The sequence below is a fragment of the Neospora caninum genome, chromosome VIII (assembly GCF_000208865.1).
Source record: "Neospora caninum Liverpool complete genome, chromosome VIII".
In the NCBI taxonomy this organism is placed as follows: domain Eukaryota; phylum Apicomplexa; class Conoidasida; order Eucoccidiorida; family Sarcocystidae; genus Neospora; species Neospora caninum.
In genome coordinates, this window is record NC_018395.1 from 3,287,573 (window position 1) to 3,304,746 (window position 17,174).

Genomic DNA, 17,174 nt, shown 5'->3' on the forward strand with positions numbered 1-17,174 from the left:
AGTTTCCAACCTGCCCGCAGTGACGCTGGAAGCCTTTTTCGTACTCGTTGCCGACGATATTCGCGAGCACAAGCTTGGACTCCCCGATGAGAAGCTGGACAAAATCCTCTTCTCGATGCCGCGGAGCGCATTCCCCGGTGGCGAAGAAAAACCCGCTACGAATGGATGGTCCACATGCCTCGGAGGAAGGTCTGTTCCTGTGTGTTTCAACTGATCTTTCCGTTCCCCTTCTGCGATCCATGCTTTGAAGACATCTTCGGATGCCTCTTCCGGCGGGTGCTGCCCATGGATCGAGTGCGCTCTGGAGCCCTCATCGATCATCTGTGGAATCCTCCTCGCTGAGGCCGATCCACGACCTCGACCCTTTGCCGAGGGCCAGCGGCTGTGGCATACACACTTTCCGCTTACATCGGAGTGTGCAGCGGGAACTGCTCCAGCGCCTGGTTCGGACGCCTCCGAGAGTGGCGTATCCTTCCAGGCCGAGGGCCCATTAGCGCCACCACCGCCACACTTTCCCGTTTCCTTGCTCTTCAAATCATGTGGCTGGTGCGTGGGGGAGTCTGCGCTGGCTGGAACGCTCAGGTGGCTGCGTCGGCGAAAGAGATCCTGTGGTTTGGGGCATGAACGAGTTGTGGAGCCTCCCCCGCAACCCGCGGGGGAATAGGGGCAAGGCGCTCCCCGTTTCGCCTCCCGAGACACGCCTCCGGTCTTGGGGCGGGCGTGTGCGGCAGATTGAGAATCGGTCCATCGTAGCGTTGCAAGGAGAGGCTGCCCACGGCGAACCGAGGCGTCTCCGCTCGTTCCAGAGGCATCACTTCGCCGACCGTCAGCCTGCTGACTGCTTGGTCTGGCTGCCGGGTTGCGTGTTGAGCAGCGAGGAACTTTCTGTTTCCCCGACGGCGGCTTTGAAGCTGAAGAGTCTTCAGTCGTTGAGTGTGATCCCCGGTCGTCATTCGACCTTTCTGCCGGTAGCAAAAACAGAAAAGCAGAGAGGGCGCATATTCGGGGCCTCTCCAGGAAATTGCTCCGGCCTCTCTTTCTGTCGGCCTCCAAAAAAAAGGCACTCGAGTTCACTGCCTCCAAGGTTCGACGCTCTCGGTTATTTCATATTCTCAAACGACCCCGAACGTGTGGTGGGCCAGCGTTTGTATCCTACTTAAACTGGGACTGAACTGTTGGTTTGCGGCGGATGCCACTCCAGTTACTTGACCGTCTCTTCTGTCCCGTACTTGTAACTGGTCCAACTGCATGCGACTACCGTTCTACGTCAAGCCCATCCAGTTCCTTTAATATGTAGGGAAGACACTTCCAGTTGCAAATGCCGTCCTAGCGGACGAGGTCACCGTGTGCTTTGTAATGGACAGTTTGTACCACCACGTCATACTTCCGCAGGGGATCGATTACCAGCTCCTCTAGTGGTAAGCCGGCTCGGCTCTACGCCCCGGCAGACCTTCCCGGCTAGACTGAGAACATCTTGTTGCTTTCGAAGAGCAGCTGCCTCAGCTGCCTGGGCAATGCGCTCCCCAAAGTTGTCGACCTCCCCTAGACCGGGGATCCGATGTTCGACGAAACTGGTGGCTGAACACACAGGCACTCGTGAAGCATCAAGCAATTGTTCGTTCCGATCGAAAACAAGTGTGGTTGATTTTCTGCAGAGAAACAGCGGCGCCTGCAAACCGGAGAGCGCCTGACTGTACACCTTCAGACTCTTCCCACCCAGCACAAAACCAATCAGTCTGTGCCGCGCTCTGTGTCGCCCATCTCGTCTGTTTATACCTTTGTTGAATTTGTAAGGGGATGCCATCGCGGAAAGCGCAAGTCGTTACAAAGCTCGAGTTGTGCCTTGGACTGTTTTACATAATGCGCTTCAGTCTCATTCAGACTTGCCTCCATCTCAGTTTGTGCAGCCAAATCTATCCCAAACCGGCTTTCTGATCAAACACGCCTTTCAAATGACTCAACCAGTGACAAGAAAAAAAAATCGCTCGTGTTCAAATCGAATCGAAGCATGCGAGGAACCCGGGTGTGCGCTGTCCGTATCGGAGAGAACCAACGCCTCCGCAGTATCCTCTTGCGGCCAGCGTTACGACATGGTCTAGCCCCACCGTTTGTACGACGGCACAAATATCAAAACGGCAACTTTGCATCCGTATGCCTGTCACTGTGAGCGGACAGCGGTCATCCTTTTTATATTTCCATCAAATGACGGGTGTCGCAAAGCGCTCACGCCGTCCAGCCCCCTTTGCGGGGCCAGCAATCAAGTGGGCCTCGACCCTCACTCCCCGCAGTTCCGTTGGAAAATGGCGTCGCGACGCAACGGCAAGTTCGAAGTCTTTTCGTGTGATTGGTGTCCCAAACCCCAGAACGCGTTAAATGAGGCGCCAGCCCACACGTGGGCTGGGCGTACACTCACTTCGAGCGTCGCACGATCTCGGCGCCTTGGTGCTTTTCACAGTGCCGGAAAAAATAGGAAAGTGCCTTCTCTCCTGACAAGACATACGCTTTCTTCGGTTGTGTAGAGCCCCTAACTCCTGAACGATCCTCTGTCGGGCCACGTGGAACAGACCCCGTCTGCTGGCATCCCCCTCTTCAGTCGCACGCCGCTAGCATATCGCGTCAAAGTAGCTTACAAGAGACCCGTTATTTGGTGTGCTCTCTCGAAACCAATGTTTGCTGGACCCGCATTATCTGGTGCTCTGTGAGTTGACAAAAGCTCGGACCGAAAGGTGGTACAGTCTCCACAGCCTCAAAACTGGAGGAATGCCCGTACCGCATCGACGAAGGAAGGCTATTGCTGAAACGCTTCGGGATAACGTGTAACCCCACAAGCGTAGAGAGCTAAAGTTGCTGACGTGTATACACGCTTTGACTGAAACAGTAGGAAGCCCTTGCCCCATCGCCGGGGAAACTCTGTTTTATGGTCGGGACCTCGACAGAGGCTCTTCTGGTGCCTGGGCTGAATTGGTTTCCGGGAACAGGCGGAACGATTCAGGGAAAACGGCCGACAGGCATTGCGCCAAACGATTCAGACAAAATGTGGGGTGTTCCTAAAAAACCGCTGCCTCCACCTCAGCAGGGCGTGCCGCGTCGTGGCGTCAGTGTATCTGTTTTCGAGCAACGCATGCACAAGCGCAAGCTGGAGGATGCTCGATTGGCAGAGCTTCAAGCGGATGTCCATCAGACCCGCGTCCAGCAGCATCTGGCTGACGCCACAGAGAGGAGTGCCCGGCTCATGGAGGCAGCCCTTGTGAAGCAGCGTGCGGAGGAGCTGCGACAGCAACAGAAAGCACACCTGGAACAGAGACGAAGAGCCCTCCAGGACCTCCTCGACAAAGAACAGAAAATGTACCAAGCAGAGCTAAAGGCACTGGAGACAACAGCTGATCAACGAAAGGAACGGCTTATGGAACGTGCTAGAGAACTAAGACAGAAGAGAGAGAAGGAAAGGGGAGAACTCGCAGAGAATCTGCAGTACCGAAGATGGAGGGAATCAGTCGACGAACTGAGGTCATCCGATGCCAAGCTTCACGCTCTGAAGGTGAGGACTGGTTTTCACACGTGGACAGAACAGGCGGGAAAGGCACCAAGTGAGTCCTTTCAGGTCGAGGGGTTAAATGTCGCTGGCGTACCATGAGAGACGAAGCGACCCTTCGTTTGGGGAAGCGGGCACGGCGGATACGCTAGGTCGGCACAAGCATATGTTCAACTGCTATGCGTCGCTAGAGACCACGGAGCGTGGCAAATTATCAATGACACACCACGGGGAATGGGACGCCGTCACTATGGAAGTAGTTGAGAAACAACACGGTAGAAAACCAACGCCGTTGCCGTGCTGTCGTCTTCAGCTGTAGTCCGACTGCGGTATAGAACAGTGTGTCGCAGACCAAGTGGACGACCGGCTCCGGGAGGAAGACGTTTTCTCACAGCGGGTGTCGTGCGTTCCTGAACCTAGGATTCACGGGTCTGAGTCGAAGAGATTATATCTCCGTTTGCATCTTCAGGCCCTAGCTGCCAGGGACGAGCAGGTCTTCCAGAAGGCGCTGGAACGCGACAAGGAAGAACAGCGAGATAGGATTTTTGCTGCCCTCTGGCAAGAAGAATATGCCAAGAAACTCAAGCGAGAAGAAGAGGAACAGGAGCGCGCCGTACAACAAAGACGAGAGACACGAGTTGCACTGCAGGAACAGGTTAGGAGCATCCACGTGTGGACTGATTGCAGACGATTTTTCTCTAAAGAAGGTACTACAGTGGAAGCGAGTATTTCAGAGGTCCGGCACCAGTGTACCACGATACAACTAGGTCTCTGACCCCAGAAACTCATTTGTCCCCATGTTTGTACATGTCCGAGGACGGCAGTGGCTTTATTAAGTAGATCTAAAACTAACCCAGACATCCAAGTGGTTATTAACTAATTGCAACTCCAGTGTAGAATGAGTGTTTCAAGGTCCTGATTCACAGAATTCTCTCGCGATCTGATGGTTCCGCCGCCGCTGGTAGGTGCTGGCTCTAAGAACACGGAATATGACGGTATAGCGATTTGGGCGTTCAGCCGCGCGGCAGAAGATAGGCCTTTCCCCACGCAACGGGATCTATAAGGACAGCGAAAAGAACGACCTTTGACGTGTGTGTGAGTTGGCCCAGCGCGTAGTCTCTCTCTGCTGGACAACAGCGAATTTCAAGGCACGTTTGCGTTCGCCGGGGCTGCTTACGCTTTGGTTTGAACCCAACCAAAACCCGTTTCTTGCATCTTGATCGCACCGCGTTCAGTGTGTCTCCGTGGCGTCTGCCGGTCCAGCTGGCCCTTCAGGGCGTCATGAGAGAGAGGGAGAGTGAAGAGAGAAAAAGGGAAATTACGGAGTTGCGGAAAGCAGAGTGCGAGAGGGCGCTTCAAGACAGACGAAAACGCACAGAGGAGGCCAAGAGAAATGAGGAGAAGAGACAGGAATTGATAGAAGCCATAGCCGAGCAGAAGAAAGAGAAGGAAGCTCAACGGGAACTAACATGGGAACTCGAACGGTAGGATACCGAGATTCCATACTGGGTTTGTACCGAAATCAAGTGCGGTACACCGGTTCCACTCAATCGTCCCTAAGCACTATAGCTAGGTCCGTTCGTGTTCACGTGGGGACACGGAGTCATCTAAAAAGCGAACGGAAATCGTCTATAAAGCACAACAGGATCCTTCAGACCTTGATCCAAAGGTTTACCAGACCCAAGTATTCGACGGCATGCGGTAAAGTACTCAACATCAAACGCTTCTCTCCGGCCCGGACAAATCGTGTGCTGGGACTGCCTCGACACAGCGATATCCCGTGCGCATCATGAAAGCAACCGGCGAGAGCGCCTGTGCGTCGGCCTCGCTCAAAACTCACTGCAGTCTTAGCGAATCCTCTGGCATTCCGCAATGCACCAGGGCCGAAACACGGATTGTGGAACTGTCCACTGCGACACGCGGAATGCATATGCTGCTGCTGTAACCCTCTGCCAATCGTTCCGGTGTACGCATGTCATATATATATATATATATATATTGGCACATGTAGATGTAGAAAATGAGCTTGTTATGGATTCGTGTCACTGATTTGACTACTGCAATATACTGTGTGTATGCGTCGCTGCGCCTTGTGTGTCCCTTTGAGTAGACAGTACCTTCAGGCAGAGAAAGAGCAAGATGCTCTCTTGGAGCGAAAAGAACAGGAAGAGAAGGAAGTGATTCGTCGCCATGCAACGGACTACCGCGAGGTGAGGCAGGCGAAGCAGCTCTTGACTGCGTGGCCCCTCCAGAGAACAGAGAGACCATTTGTTTATACGTATCGGGGCATTAGATTTAAGATGTGCATGCGGAGTTACTCGTACGTCTACTGACTTGAGCGCAATGCCTGTCGATTTATTCCTGACTCCCCTGCTTCCGTGGTTCGAACAGCCCCTGTGTCCACCGACGCGGTTGGACGTTTTGACTCTCTGCTTTCACGCACTCAGGCGTTACTCCACGACATGCAGAAGAAGAAAGAAAATCAACATGAACTCGAGAGATTGTATATGAAGGATCAAGAGAAAGACTGGCAGAAACAGGATGCTCAGGTGTGTAAACGTAGCGGGTATAGAGGGGCATCCCGAGCCCCGTGCCCCTTGGCTACTACTCTCGGCTGTTCCATGAAACGTTTCCTCCATGAAGATTGCGATTCTTGGACGCCTCCTTTGCCTCCAGCTGTTCATGGAACACTCTGTCTTTTTCCCTCTGAACGTATCTATTGACCCCCCGCCACTCTGACTCACTTCGTTTCTCCCATCTGCGTCGTCGAGTGTCGTGACGCTTCCCCTTTATCTGTATATGTAGTTCCCCAATTCCCAATCCCCCGGTCCATGTCTCTGTACCACTCTTGCACACCATCGACTGTCCGTTTCCATCGTTGCATTGCTCTAAGAACGTATCACTCCTTGGGATTACCTCTTTTTCTCATTGACAGCTTCGCGTCCTGTCTCCCCTGATCCCTAGATCCGGCGCGAAGAGGAAGGAAGGCGACGACTGCTTGAGGAGGTGATCCAGAGCTGCAAAGGTTCGTCTCGAGTTAGCACTCAAGTGCACCAGACCAGCTGGGCACGGCGTCGAGACGCTTCGGAGATTTGTCTCTGTCTTCGTGTCCGGCGACGATGAAAGCCGCCTTGCAGCCATCACGTTCCCCCCTCCCCCCCTCCCCCCCGATGGTCTCAATAACAGCCCCTCTGTCATACCCGTTTTGCAGTTACCGTTGTGCGCTGTTGAATTCGCGACTCAAAGAAGTTTTGCTTCTTCCTTTGCAACGATAGGCCTTACGGATACTATGGGCACGCCTGACAATCATAAGGGGTAGGACCGTAAGCTGCGAGGGATTAACGAGAATCAACACTCAACGATCGAAGGCAACGCCCGCTGTTCATCTTGCAGCAAATGAGCGCAAGTGCCTTGTCCTACATTTTTAGAGCTTTGTCACCACAAGGCTGTGGAGGCTGAGAGATTGGCGGAACAGAAGCGACTGGACCTTGCTGTAGTCCAGGAAGACTTTCGTCGATTCCAGGAAGACGTTGAAAGGAAGTACGCGGCCCAGTCCGTCGAAAAACATTCTTTAGAAGAAATGCGGTGTCAAGGTGCTTGTTCCTTTCCCGTCTCAAACAGGCTTTTTTGTCCTTCATCTACACATGGTGAAACTTTATTTATATCTGTATATATATATATATATATATATGCACGTTTCTGGTCATATATAGCCACGTTCGAACGGCAAAACGATGGTACGCTTTTCCGAAGGGACTCCTGGCCTTTCGTTTTTGTTCATGTGTAGTGACAGTAAGTCTAAAGGCGGTAAACCTGCGAAGTCGCTCGCAGTCTGCCTCACCAAGAACTCGGAAAAATCACGCTCCTACGCCTGGGTCTTGGTTAGCCGTTCTGCGTATAGATACATATATATATATATATATATATATATATATGCATATATGTATAGATGGAGTGTATCCAGATACTCGGTCAGCGGTGTGTGCATCGTACGCCTGTATCCCCTTGAGTAGGTTGAGGCGTATCGTCTACCACTGAACCATTGTTTTTTCGTCATGCGTTTCAAATTACAAAACCGACGTGTGTCCTTCGTTCCCCCTCTTTTGCGCGGTCGACTTCACAACACCTATCGGAGAAAGAGGCGGTCTCTTCTGCGATGTACATTGCTTTTCAGGAAACTCGCACAGGGACACATGAAGGCCCGCTATCGCGAAGAGCTGAACGACCAGCTGAAGCAAGCCACGGTGAAGACACATCCTTTTTTTCGGGCTCTGTTTGCGGTTGGCTTCTTTACCGTGCCAAACGATCACAGCGACGTGCTGCGTCACACTGTTCTTACTGGAGCGACGCCTTCGAGATGAGACCGGAACAGGACAAAACTGCTGCAAACAGCCATCTCTATGCATGCTTGTATTTATTTGTGCATGTCGACTTCGACCTGTATGATCGTGCCCGGTAGAACGCACATGCGGAACGGTAGCAGGGTCTGAATACGACGACTTTATATTTATTTCCAAATCAGCACCTGTAGACTTTCGGAAATCGCGAGATCTCGCGCGCGGTTCAAGCGGCGCTGAGCCTGACCGTTTCCACGACGGGCACGTGCACCGTGTCGTGTGACTCTCTGCGTCTCTAAGAGAATCCAGGGACTTTCGTGGAAACCCCCTGGATGTCACTTGTCGAGTAACGGTTTCGCTTCTGGGCTCGTCACGAAGAATATGCAGGTTTCCCTAGACTTGGCGTCTCTGTTACGGCTCCTCTGACAGGCAGCGCGCGAAGCGGAGAAACGTCGAATAGAAGACGAGTCCGAGGCGCGGAAGAGAGAAGAGCGCAGGATCGACGAGGCGCTGGAACAGGAGAAAGCCAAGCAGGCGGCTCTTGAAGAGGCGGTCAAAGTAAGTAACGGAGTGTGTCCCTACACGGTTTTTCCTGGAACTGCGAACCGCGCAAACTCCAGAGTCGGTTCGTCCCCGGGAGGCTCTGTAATGTGTTCTCAGACCATGAGAGAACAGCAGAAGGCGGCGATGGACGAGGCCCTGGCGAAACGCACGGCAGCCAAGCCAGCTGTTGTAGTTGCTCCTTGGGATCGCGATAGTTAGGAAAACGAAAAGCCCCACCACTTTTTGCCTCTGCTTTCTACAGAAAGTAAACAGAGACACATACGGAGACATATATATGCATGCACGAGTGTGTGTGCACCGTGTACTAGTTCTCTAGATACGTTGACCGACGACGTGGTGCATTTTCGTGGGGGATCTAGGCGTATACCTGTTACGGTAGAAAGCCTGTTCAGTTGGATGACGCCAGGCACTGCGCTTCCCAAGGACAGAGGGCGGGTCATGCCGTCGTGTGCTTCCTCCCCAACTTCACCGCGAAACAGTGAGTGTCGCGAGAATCCGCGAGCGCTTTTCCTTGCTCGTTTGAAGCAGGGGTTATCGGAAAACCACACCGAAGCGTGTGGCAAGGCAACCCCGTGGAAAGCATTTGCTGGTTCTCGAAAAGAGTGAAGCACTCTCTGCAGGCGTACCATCCAGACGCTCAGGTGCTTGCATCCGTTCTACAGCTGTTTGCAGCATAAGCGAGAGCACTCATCTACGCCATCTGTCCTTCTGTGTATTTGCATACACACACTTGTCTTTATTGACAGAAGTGCGGGTGTGAAGCCACTTTCTGTCAACACGCGAGCGCCGGGGCACTGCTCGGCCAATGTAGGTACACTCTCTTAAGAGAGAGAAACTGTTTTTCTCTCACGCGAGGACACGCATATCCACGAACCCACGTTGGGGCGCCCACCGTTCCAGCAGAACAAACACGAATATTAGCCCAGTTCGGCAAAGACAGACAAGCAGAGGGAATCGAGAATGGTCCCCAGGTCCAGTACGGGCAGCGGAGACCGCGAAACGAGGGAATGCCTCGAAACCCGACGGCGGGGAACAAACGCGGCAGCGAAGAACGAGACCTCGAGCAGGCGTCAACTGCAAGTTTGTTCAAGTGCATAGGGAATGCATGGCGATGAAAGTCCTAGGGCACCACTGAGTCCATGCCAATCCGCACCCGTCGGATTCTCGCCGCGCCTCGCGTTTTTCCGTCTCTGTGTCCGTCGTTCTGTTTGTTAAAGGTGCTCTTGGACCGGCCTGTTCCCTTCGGCCCCGTTCGCATCCACGCGTGCTGTTCGTGTCTCTCTAGTCTCACGGCGCTGCCATCTCACCAGCCGAAACGGAGTTCCTCGCTTTTCACGGCACTCACGTTCCTTTCATTCGTATGGCGGTTCGTGGCAAAAACGCGCTGTTTTCTGTGCAACACCATATTCGTTGTTTCCTTCTCGGTACCCTTGCCACCGGACCCTGTCGGCAGCCTGCCCCACTTCCCTCGGTTCAAAGAGTCTCTAGTGCCTCTCCTCGCGCACTCCACAGAGCGCGGGTGCCGCTACCCCGCAAAAGAGCTCTCTACAAGGACCGCGCGTTTCCCCCGCTTTACGCAAGCGCTGTCTGTTCCCGCTTAGGCATATCGTTTGCCCCAGAGTGGACGCCGTGGCCACGGCGGTCTTGAGAGCGCTCGAACTTGTCTCTGTCCCCGCCCTGGTTTCCGCGATCGCCCCCTGGGCCTCGGTTCTCGCGCTGGCCAGCCCGAGCTGAATTGTTGGAGTTTTGAATCGAGTTGAACAGGTGCTGAGAGCGTTCAATTTGCTTCAGGAATTGATCGACGTACACCTTCTGGGATTGTTGGCTCTGCGAAAACAACAGGAAACCAAAAACGAACGTCCATATATACACACATATGCATTCACACGCTCACCCGCAGGTGTCCACAACCGTTTAGGACACGCAGGTTCGTACGCGCATTCCTCTACGGGGGTGCACTCCATGCATGCATCGCTGTCGGTCCAGGTACAGACATCTGCATGCACAGTTGCAAAAGCCCCCCCGAGTTTCCCGAAACAACACCTCACGACTTCTTTTCTACTCACTCGCACCGTTGACATTGTTGTCCAGCGACCTAGAAATCGTTACCACCACGGCGGGGTGTCTACACAGAAAGCTTCCCCACCGACCTGTTGACGCATCTACATGCACGCTGTGCTCTATATAGAGATGCTCACGTACACAGAGAGGATCTGTATACACACCATGCCCCGTCCTAGATCGCACTGCACTTGGCCGCAGTCTGCTAGCTTGTGCTTACCCGAACGTGGATCATGTCTTGGTCCATGTAGAACTCGACGCTGTTATCCGAGGAACTCTGCGTCAAGTCTCCGCTGAGAAGAGAGCCGGAGCGCCACACCTTTTGTCGTCCCTTGTACTTGACAGAAAGAATTTCTGAGCGCACCGCGTCTTCGGGGTCTTTGTCGGCAAGCTCCATGAGAGACGCCAGTTTCTGAAACAGCCAAAGGAGATCGAGCACGACCAAAAACACTCCGCGTCACTTCGTGATTTCTCGGATGTTCTACATGTCAAGATCTTGAGAATGGACACCTCGTTCACGGTCGTTTTACGCAGCTCCACAACGCGCGAGAGACGCGAAATCCTCAAAATCGACGCCGCAAAATGACAAGAGATCCGTCACCGTGGGGACACTGCAGTTGACTTTGAAACACACTGTTAAAACTGGTTTCTCCTCTCGCCTCCACGCGTCCATTCGGCGCTATGGATTGCGGCACTTGGCTGATGTGCTGGGTCTGTCGATCTATTTCTTTCGCCTTACCGAAAGCTGGATATTGTTGTAGAGCTTCGCGAAGGAGTTGATCGTGCTGATCTTCTTGTGGAATTCGACCTCCTGCAAAACACATGGAAATAATGACATGGAACCGGAATCGCGTGAATCCGCAACAAGACCTGTGGTGAAACATTCTTTGGCGGCACGCCTGATGGCAATGTCTACAGACCTCGTGAAGCAAAACGCTGTGCAGGCTTTGAGGAAATGCACAGACATACAAAAGACGGCCTCGCCACCGTAGAGAGCAAATTTGTGAGTCCTGCCTCTGACAAACGTGAGGCCCTACGAAGCGAATGTTCCTGGATCTACAGAAACACGTTTACGTTCTCGAGCCGCAGCTGGAAGACATGGAAAGTCGGAAGCCAGTCCCATCGGCACATGCGCCCAATTCCGCCAGCTTGGCAGATTGTGGCAGAGAAGCGACGGCTTCACACCCAGTGTCGCTACACCGTGCGCGGGAGTTTCCTTTCTCTCGAATATGTTCGGCTTTTTCTCGTACCTTGAAGAACATTTTGCACTGACGGAGCTGAACTTCGCTGTACGAGTTGGCGAACCGCTCGAGGGCCTGCGGGTCCTCGAAAGACGGAGTCGCTGGGTTGATGAATTTCGGGCACGCCCATGTGAAGAGATCGCAGTACGTCTCATCATTCTCTTGCTGGAGCCTGAAGCGGAAGACCAGAGACACATCGCGAGACAGTGCAGGCCTGACGCGAATCCAGTGCGCGAGGGGGAACCGACGCGAAGCAACGCAGTAACCTAGTCGGGCACCACGTAGACGGTACAAAAATCTGTCTCCACCCAACGATGCGCATATTTCCAGAGAACACACACGCATGCACTCAGGTGTGTCCCCTCAAAGCAGACGCTTCCGTTATCGCCTCGAGACCACTCTGTTCCAAAATCTCCCGAGAGCGCAGTCCCTGAACTCCCCCACACAATGATGGAGCGCACCAACGGTTCACCCGCACCAGGAACAATGGATTACCAGAACATCCACTGACATATATATATATATATATATATATATATATAAGAGCTCGCCTGCGTGTCTGGGCCGAGTCTCACTGGCTGTTTGTGTATATAAACAACCCATGGAAAAACATGTAGTTTCGGTCAGCGCTGGATTCTACGCACTACGTGGGGCGTTTGTTGCGAAGACCCCTTTTCTTACTTGTAGAATTTGTCGGAGTATTTTTCCTTGATCATTTGGTTGACGCTTTCATCCAGCTTCACGTTGCACAGTGAGGAACAGAGCATCACCAAAATGTACATTTTGTCGACCGCCTTGTTCATGGCCATTTGCTGGTAAAAGTGAGCAGAGAGATAGCTTCGCTGCCGGGAGACAAACACCAGAAGCTGACTCATCACGCGAATCGCGTCCGTGTAACGCCTGAGCACACAAAAACAACCCGAAAGGAGCACAAACATGCACACACAGACACAGGCATAGCCACGGACATATTCATATACACACACAAATAAATGTATATATTTATTTACGGACTCACATACGCTGGTAGAGCAGCTGTCGCCTCCACGTGAGTCGTAGGTTCACAGAGAACTGCGGCAAAGAGGCGAAACGTTTGCTGTCATGGACCTAGAACGAAGTCTCGACCATAGGCCATATATGTATATATATGTATGCATGTATTTATGTTTGCTTGTATTTATGTGTGCATGTCTTGTTCTGTGTTTGCACGGTTTCGTCTCTCTCTAGGCAGATATCGTATCGACAGAGGAAAGGAGTGCATCGCTCCGCCTGCGAGCGGTTGTTTGTTGTATTTGGGTTTTGGTTTTCTGAATGGGCCCCTGCGCACCTCATCATGGTGTAGGCGAATCCGAGGTGATAGAAGAGGGTGACATGCGCGGCAGGGACCTTCCAGTAGAATCCTCTGGAAGTCAGTTCGATGTTTTCGACGCTCTTGACGCCCACGAAGTAGTCGCCCATGAGCACGTGGAGGCGGAGCAGAAGAATCATCGCAAAGTAGCCGAGTTGGAAGCGAATCTCGCTCTCGAACAACTTGTTCTTCGTCGCGTCGTCCTTGGGCTGACGGAGCAAGTCCTGGACGTCCGAGCGCTGGACGAGGGCGTGGAGGAACTCGAGAACTTGACTCGCCTTCCACACGTCGCAGTCCTTGTCCATCTCCTTCAGAAACAGAGCCCGCTCTTGCTCGTCTTCGGGCAAGCGCCGGGCAATGCGCTGCCTCCAGCGACAGGCCTCCTGGAACTGGTAAACGAACTCGTCGAGAATATCCCACAGCCACTGCAGAGGCAACCGCAGAGACTTGCCGTCTTTCTGGTCGCTGGAAACACAAGAGAGACAGCGCAGAAAAAAGCGCATGCACAGCCCGAACGGCCCGAAGGCAGAGCGAGTTGCCTGGCCTCACGTCTACGTGCAGCCAGGAAAACGTGGGCGCGCGAGGCCAGGAGCGAACTTCGGTTCGGCCACAGTTTTTCCTTGGTGACCCTGGAGTGGTGTGTCGGACGCTTTTTCAGACTCTCGTCTGCCCCGGCGAGTCTCGCTCGCTTACTCGGGTCGGCACTCGACTTCCGCGAGGAAGTTGATGAGGAGCGCGTAGTTTTCCCACGCGAGGCGTCGGTCCTCCCAGGTGATTTCTTGCTGACACTTGAGGAACAGATGGCGGTAGTAGAGCTCCTTGTACAGCGTGATGATCAAGCAGTGGTAACGGTCGAACTGGCGATAAAACGTTCCGACCTCGTCGACAGAAGGCCATCTGCGCTCCGCGTAGTAGCGCTCCGTCAAGGCCGGGAACTCGACTTCGTACAGGCGGCGAATCGCGTCCACATTCCGGTCGTAGACCTCGTCGTACAGCGAGCGAAGAAACTCCTCGACGTCGTTCTCGAAGCGAACCTAGGGAGGGGAAACCGTGCAGAGACAGGGCCACATGAGAAGAGATGTAAAGGCTGGGTGAATCGACCGGAAGACTCGAAGAAAGGTGAAAAACATCGACGCAGGGTTGTAACGTGAGGCACACTCTTGTCGGGGAACCCATGGGCCTCGCAGGCGCACACGCTCAGCTGTACGTACACCTGAAAAGCGTACACACGCTTGCGTGTACAATCGCGCGTCGATTTCGTAAGGGGAGACGTCTGCAGACGGAAAGGTCCCACGGGCGACAAAAAATGTGCGCACGACAGGCGAGAAAGATTTGTGAAAGACGGGAAACGCGACAGAGAGGCGCGAGTGCACCTTGCCCTTTTCCCAGTGTTCACAGAAGGCGTTGTTTGCTTGTAGCCGCGCTGAGATTACGAACTTAACACATTTCTACCTCGATGCATTTGAGGCTGTCAATCTATGTCATGATGTAGTAAATGGGGGGCGCTGAGGTTTCCAGATTTGTTTGGCAAAAAGCAGACACGAGCGAGAGGAGACATTGAAGCCGGTGACAGGCGAAGCCGGGAAAGAGTCGGTTTTTCTCTCACCTTTTCGCCCATCATGCGGTCGAGCGCGGCGTCATCGAGGCCCTCGCCTTCGGCATTTTGACTCGCAGCCTGGTTGGAAGGCGAGACAGAGAAACGGGAATCTGGGGAGAGGCTGTCGTCTTCGTCGACGCCGACGGGCGATCCTGCCTCCCGTTTGTCGACCGGGAGGCTCCCCGCCTCGGCGACTTGGCCCTCTACCGGCATTTTGAGTTTGTGTCGAAAAAAAGGACGAAAAACTGAGCGACGGGGGACGGGAGACAAAAAGAAACGGCGAAAAACGAGGGCGGCGGACGAGAATCGGAGCGTTTTCGCTGTCGCTTTAGAGTTTAGAGTTGCGCACGGTGAGAAGGAGCGAAAAGAGGGATTCGGGAGGAAGGCGGGGAAACAACTGTCGGGAGAAAACCGAGGAAGAAGCGCAGGTGACAAACAGGAGAAGGCACGTTTGGGTTTCTGTGTGGGGCATCCCGAATTTATGCGGCTGCCCGAGAACGCACAGACACCGAGTCAGACGGCGAAGAGAGCGAGACGGGCGAGAGGGAAAACGGGAACAAACAAGACACTCGAAGAAACAGCCGGAGTGAAAAAGAGGGAACAAACGGAGGCGTCCCCACCGAGAAAATTCGAAAAGTTGAGAGACACACCAGACCGCAGTGACAGTCGACGCCACGTCGATTCTAGAGAGCGCTAAGAAGCGGGGAAGTGAGGTTTCTTCGCGGGTCTCGACCTTCAGGAGAGGGAAAGCGCAGACGCGAAGGGGAGAGAAGGCGGGAGAAAAAGGCGGAAACGGAAGAGGACGAGATGCGCCGCGCACGAAGGCACTTTTTTCCGCATGCTCGCAGGCACCCGGGGAGAAAGACCACACGAGAGAGGGGCTGAGAGCGACAGCGCACGCGCCTTCTCGCAAAACGGTCCATAGAGACATCCCACAGAGGCGAGAGAGGCCGAGAGAGAAAGGCGTGAGAGGACGGCAAGAGACTTGGAGAGACGTCCAAGCTCTTCTCGATTCATCGCGGATTTTTTGGGGGAAAATGTTCGTGGAAGCACACAACGATTCCGCAGGAGAAACAGTCAACTGTGCGTATACACACGCCCCTCTCTGGCCGAGCGCAGCGTTACCTCGGAGGCGAAGCCGTGTATATTCAAATATATATACAGTAGGGAGATAGAGATATAGATCTGTATAGGCTTCTACAGGTATTTTTCCGTGCACCACATATTTCTAGAGGATCGATGAAATCTGTGAATTGTATGTCTTTCTCTTGACCGGTGCTGTGGGCGAGCTCGGAATTTCTCGTGTGTGTATGTCTCGCCAGAGACGTAAAAAACACACAGAGAAGAGGAAAAATGTGGAACCGACTCTTGAAACTGGAGAAAACACAAACGACGAGCGAGGAGCACGCGGGAGATTCTCCCGTTGCGCAAAACTCGTGTTCCTCCGCGTTTTCGCTCCATTCCGTGGATGCTCCGACTGCGACCAGGAGACAAAAAACCTAGCGATGAGGAAATAGTTCGCGCGAGGAAGAAAGTTAAGTCCCTTTTTCTTCCATGGAGTCGGGCGCACTTTTACCGTCTGAGGCGATCCTTCTGTCCCATCGTTTTCTCTGGAACAGACATGGCCTGGACAACACAAAAAAGAGAATGTCCAAAGCCGAGGCTCCGAACTAAAACACAAGTCAAGAAAACGGCAGGAAGAGGAAGGGCGTATCCCCCTGCTTTTGGAGTGTCCGGGGATCTTACGCTCTCTCACGAGTTCCTGTCTGAGACGACAAGCGACGTAGCGCACAAGGACACTCGTGTTTAGAGCGTTGTCTCATTTTTAGAGCGGGTCGTCAAGAATGAAAGGCTTCAGAGCATGGAAGACCACCACGAAAAGAACCCAGATCCTCTATCTAAATCTTTTTCAACAGTGGCATTCCCCATAGTTGAGGCAGAACACCATAGGACACCAATCCTCTGTCGGTCAAGTTAATCGATCTCCGCTGTATATATATATATATATATATATATATATAAGCAGAAAGGAAGAGTGGAATTTATGTTTGTCTGTTGTAGTTTGGCATATATGTAAATGTGGCCGCTAAAGAAGAGGAACTAGATTGTGGATCGTAGTGACGGGGAACCAGGTTGTTTAGCCGCTTTTGATCGCGACAAGAAAAGCTACATTTTTTTTTCCATGGGAAAGAGCATAGGAGAGACGCAACAGCGGCCAGTCATGCCGCTTTCCAGTTTTCCATTTTACTCCACCACTTGCACTGACGCAACAGGGAGATCACGTATATATATATATATATATATATATATATTCATATACAAATATATATATATATATATATATATATATGTACAAGCATATACAAATACGTACAAGTATATACAAACATGTAGATATATGCTTATGTAGAGGCATACAGACCTGCAATGACAAGGTTGGGGACTACAAGGTGTCCCACCCATCGTATAGAAAGCGTAAAGGTATAAACTGCAT

At 52.8% G+C, this 17,174-nt stretch overlaps 2 protein-coding genes across 2 annotated transcripts; one reads left to right on the plus strand and one right to left on the minus strand.

Moving 5' to 3' along the window:
* Positions 1–3,034: 3,034 nt before the first annotated feature.
* NCLIV_034180 (conserved hypothetical protein) lies at positions 3,035–8,631 on the plus strand (the record flags this gene model as incomplete). The annotated part of the gene is made up of 10 exons (XM_003883614.1): positions 3,035–3,538; positions 4,002–4,187; positions 4,796–5,016; positions 5,643–5,742; positions 5,980–6,081; positions 6,497–6,557; positions 6,961–7,072; positions 7,707–7,776; positions 8,299–8,427; positions 8,530–8,631. 10 exons carry the CDS (start codon positions 3,035–3,037, stop codon positions 8,629–8,631), a joined length of 1,587 nt encoding a protein of 528 aa, XP_003883663.1.
* A 1,374-nt stretch (positions 8,632–10,005) lies between these two features.
* Positions 10,006–14,893, minus strand: NCLIV_0341 (eukaryotic translation initiation factor 3 subunit 6 interacting protein; the record flags this gene model as incomplete). The annotated part of the gene is made up of 8 exons (XM_003883615.1): positions 10,006–10,260; positions 10,715–10,906; positions 11,234–11,305; positions 11,745–11,907; positions 12,417–12,635; positions 13,063–13,548; positions 13,777–14,117; positions 14,690–14,893. 8 exons carry the CDS (start codon positions 14,891–14,893, stop codon positions 10,006–10,008), a joined length of 1,932 nt encoding a protein of 643 aa, XP_003883664.1.
* Between the last annotated feature and the right edge of the window lie 2,281 nt (positions 14,894–17,174).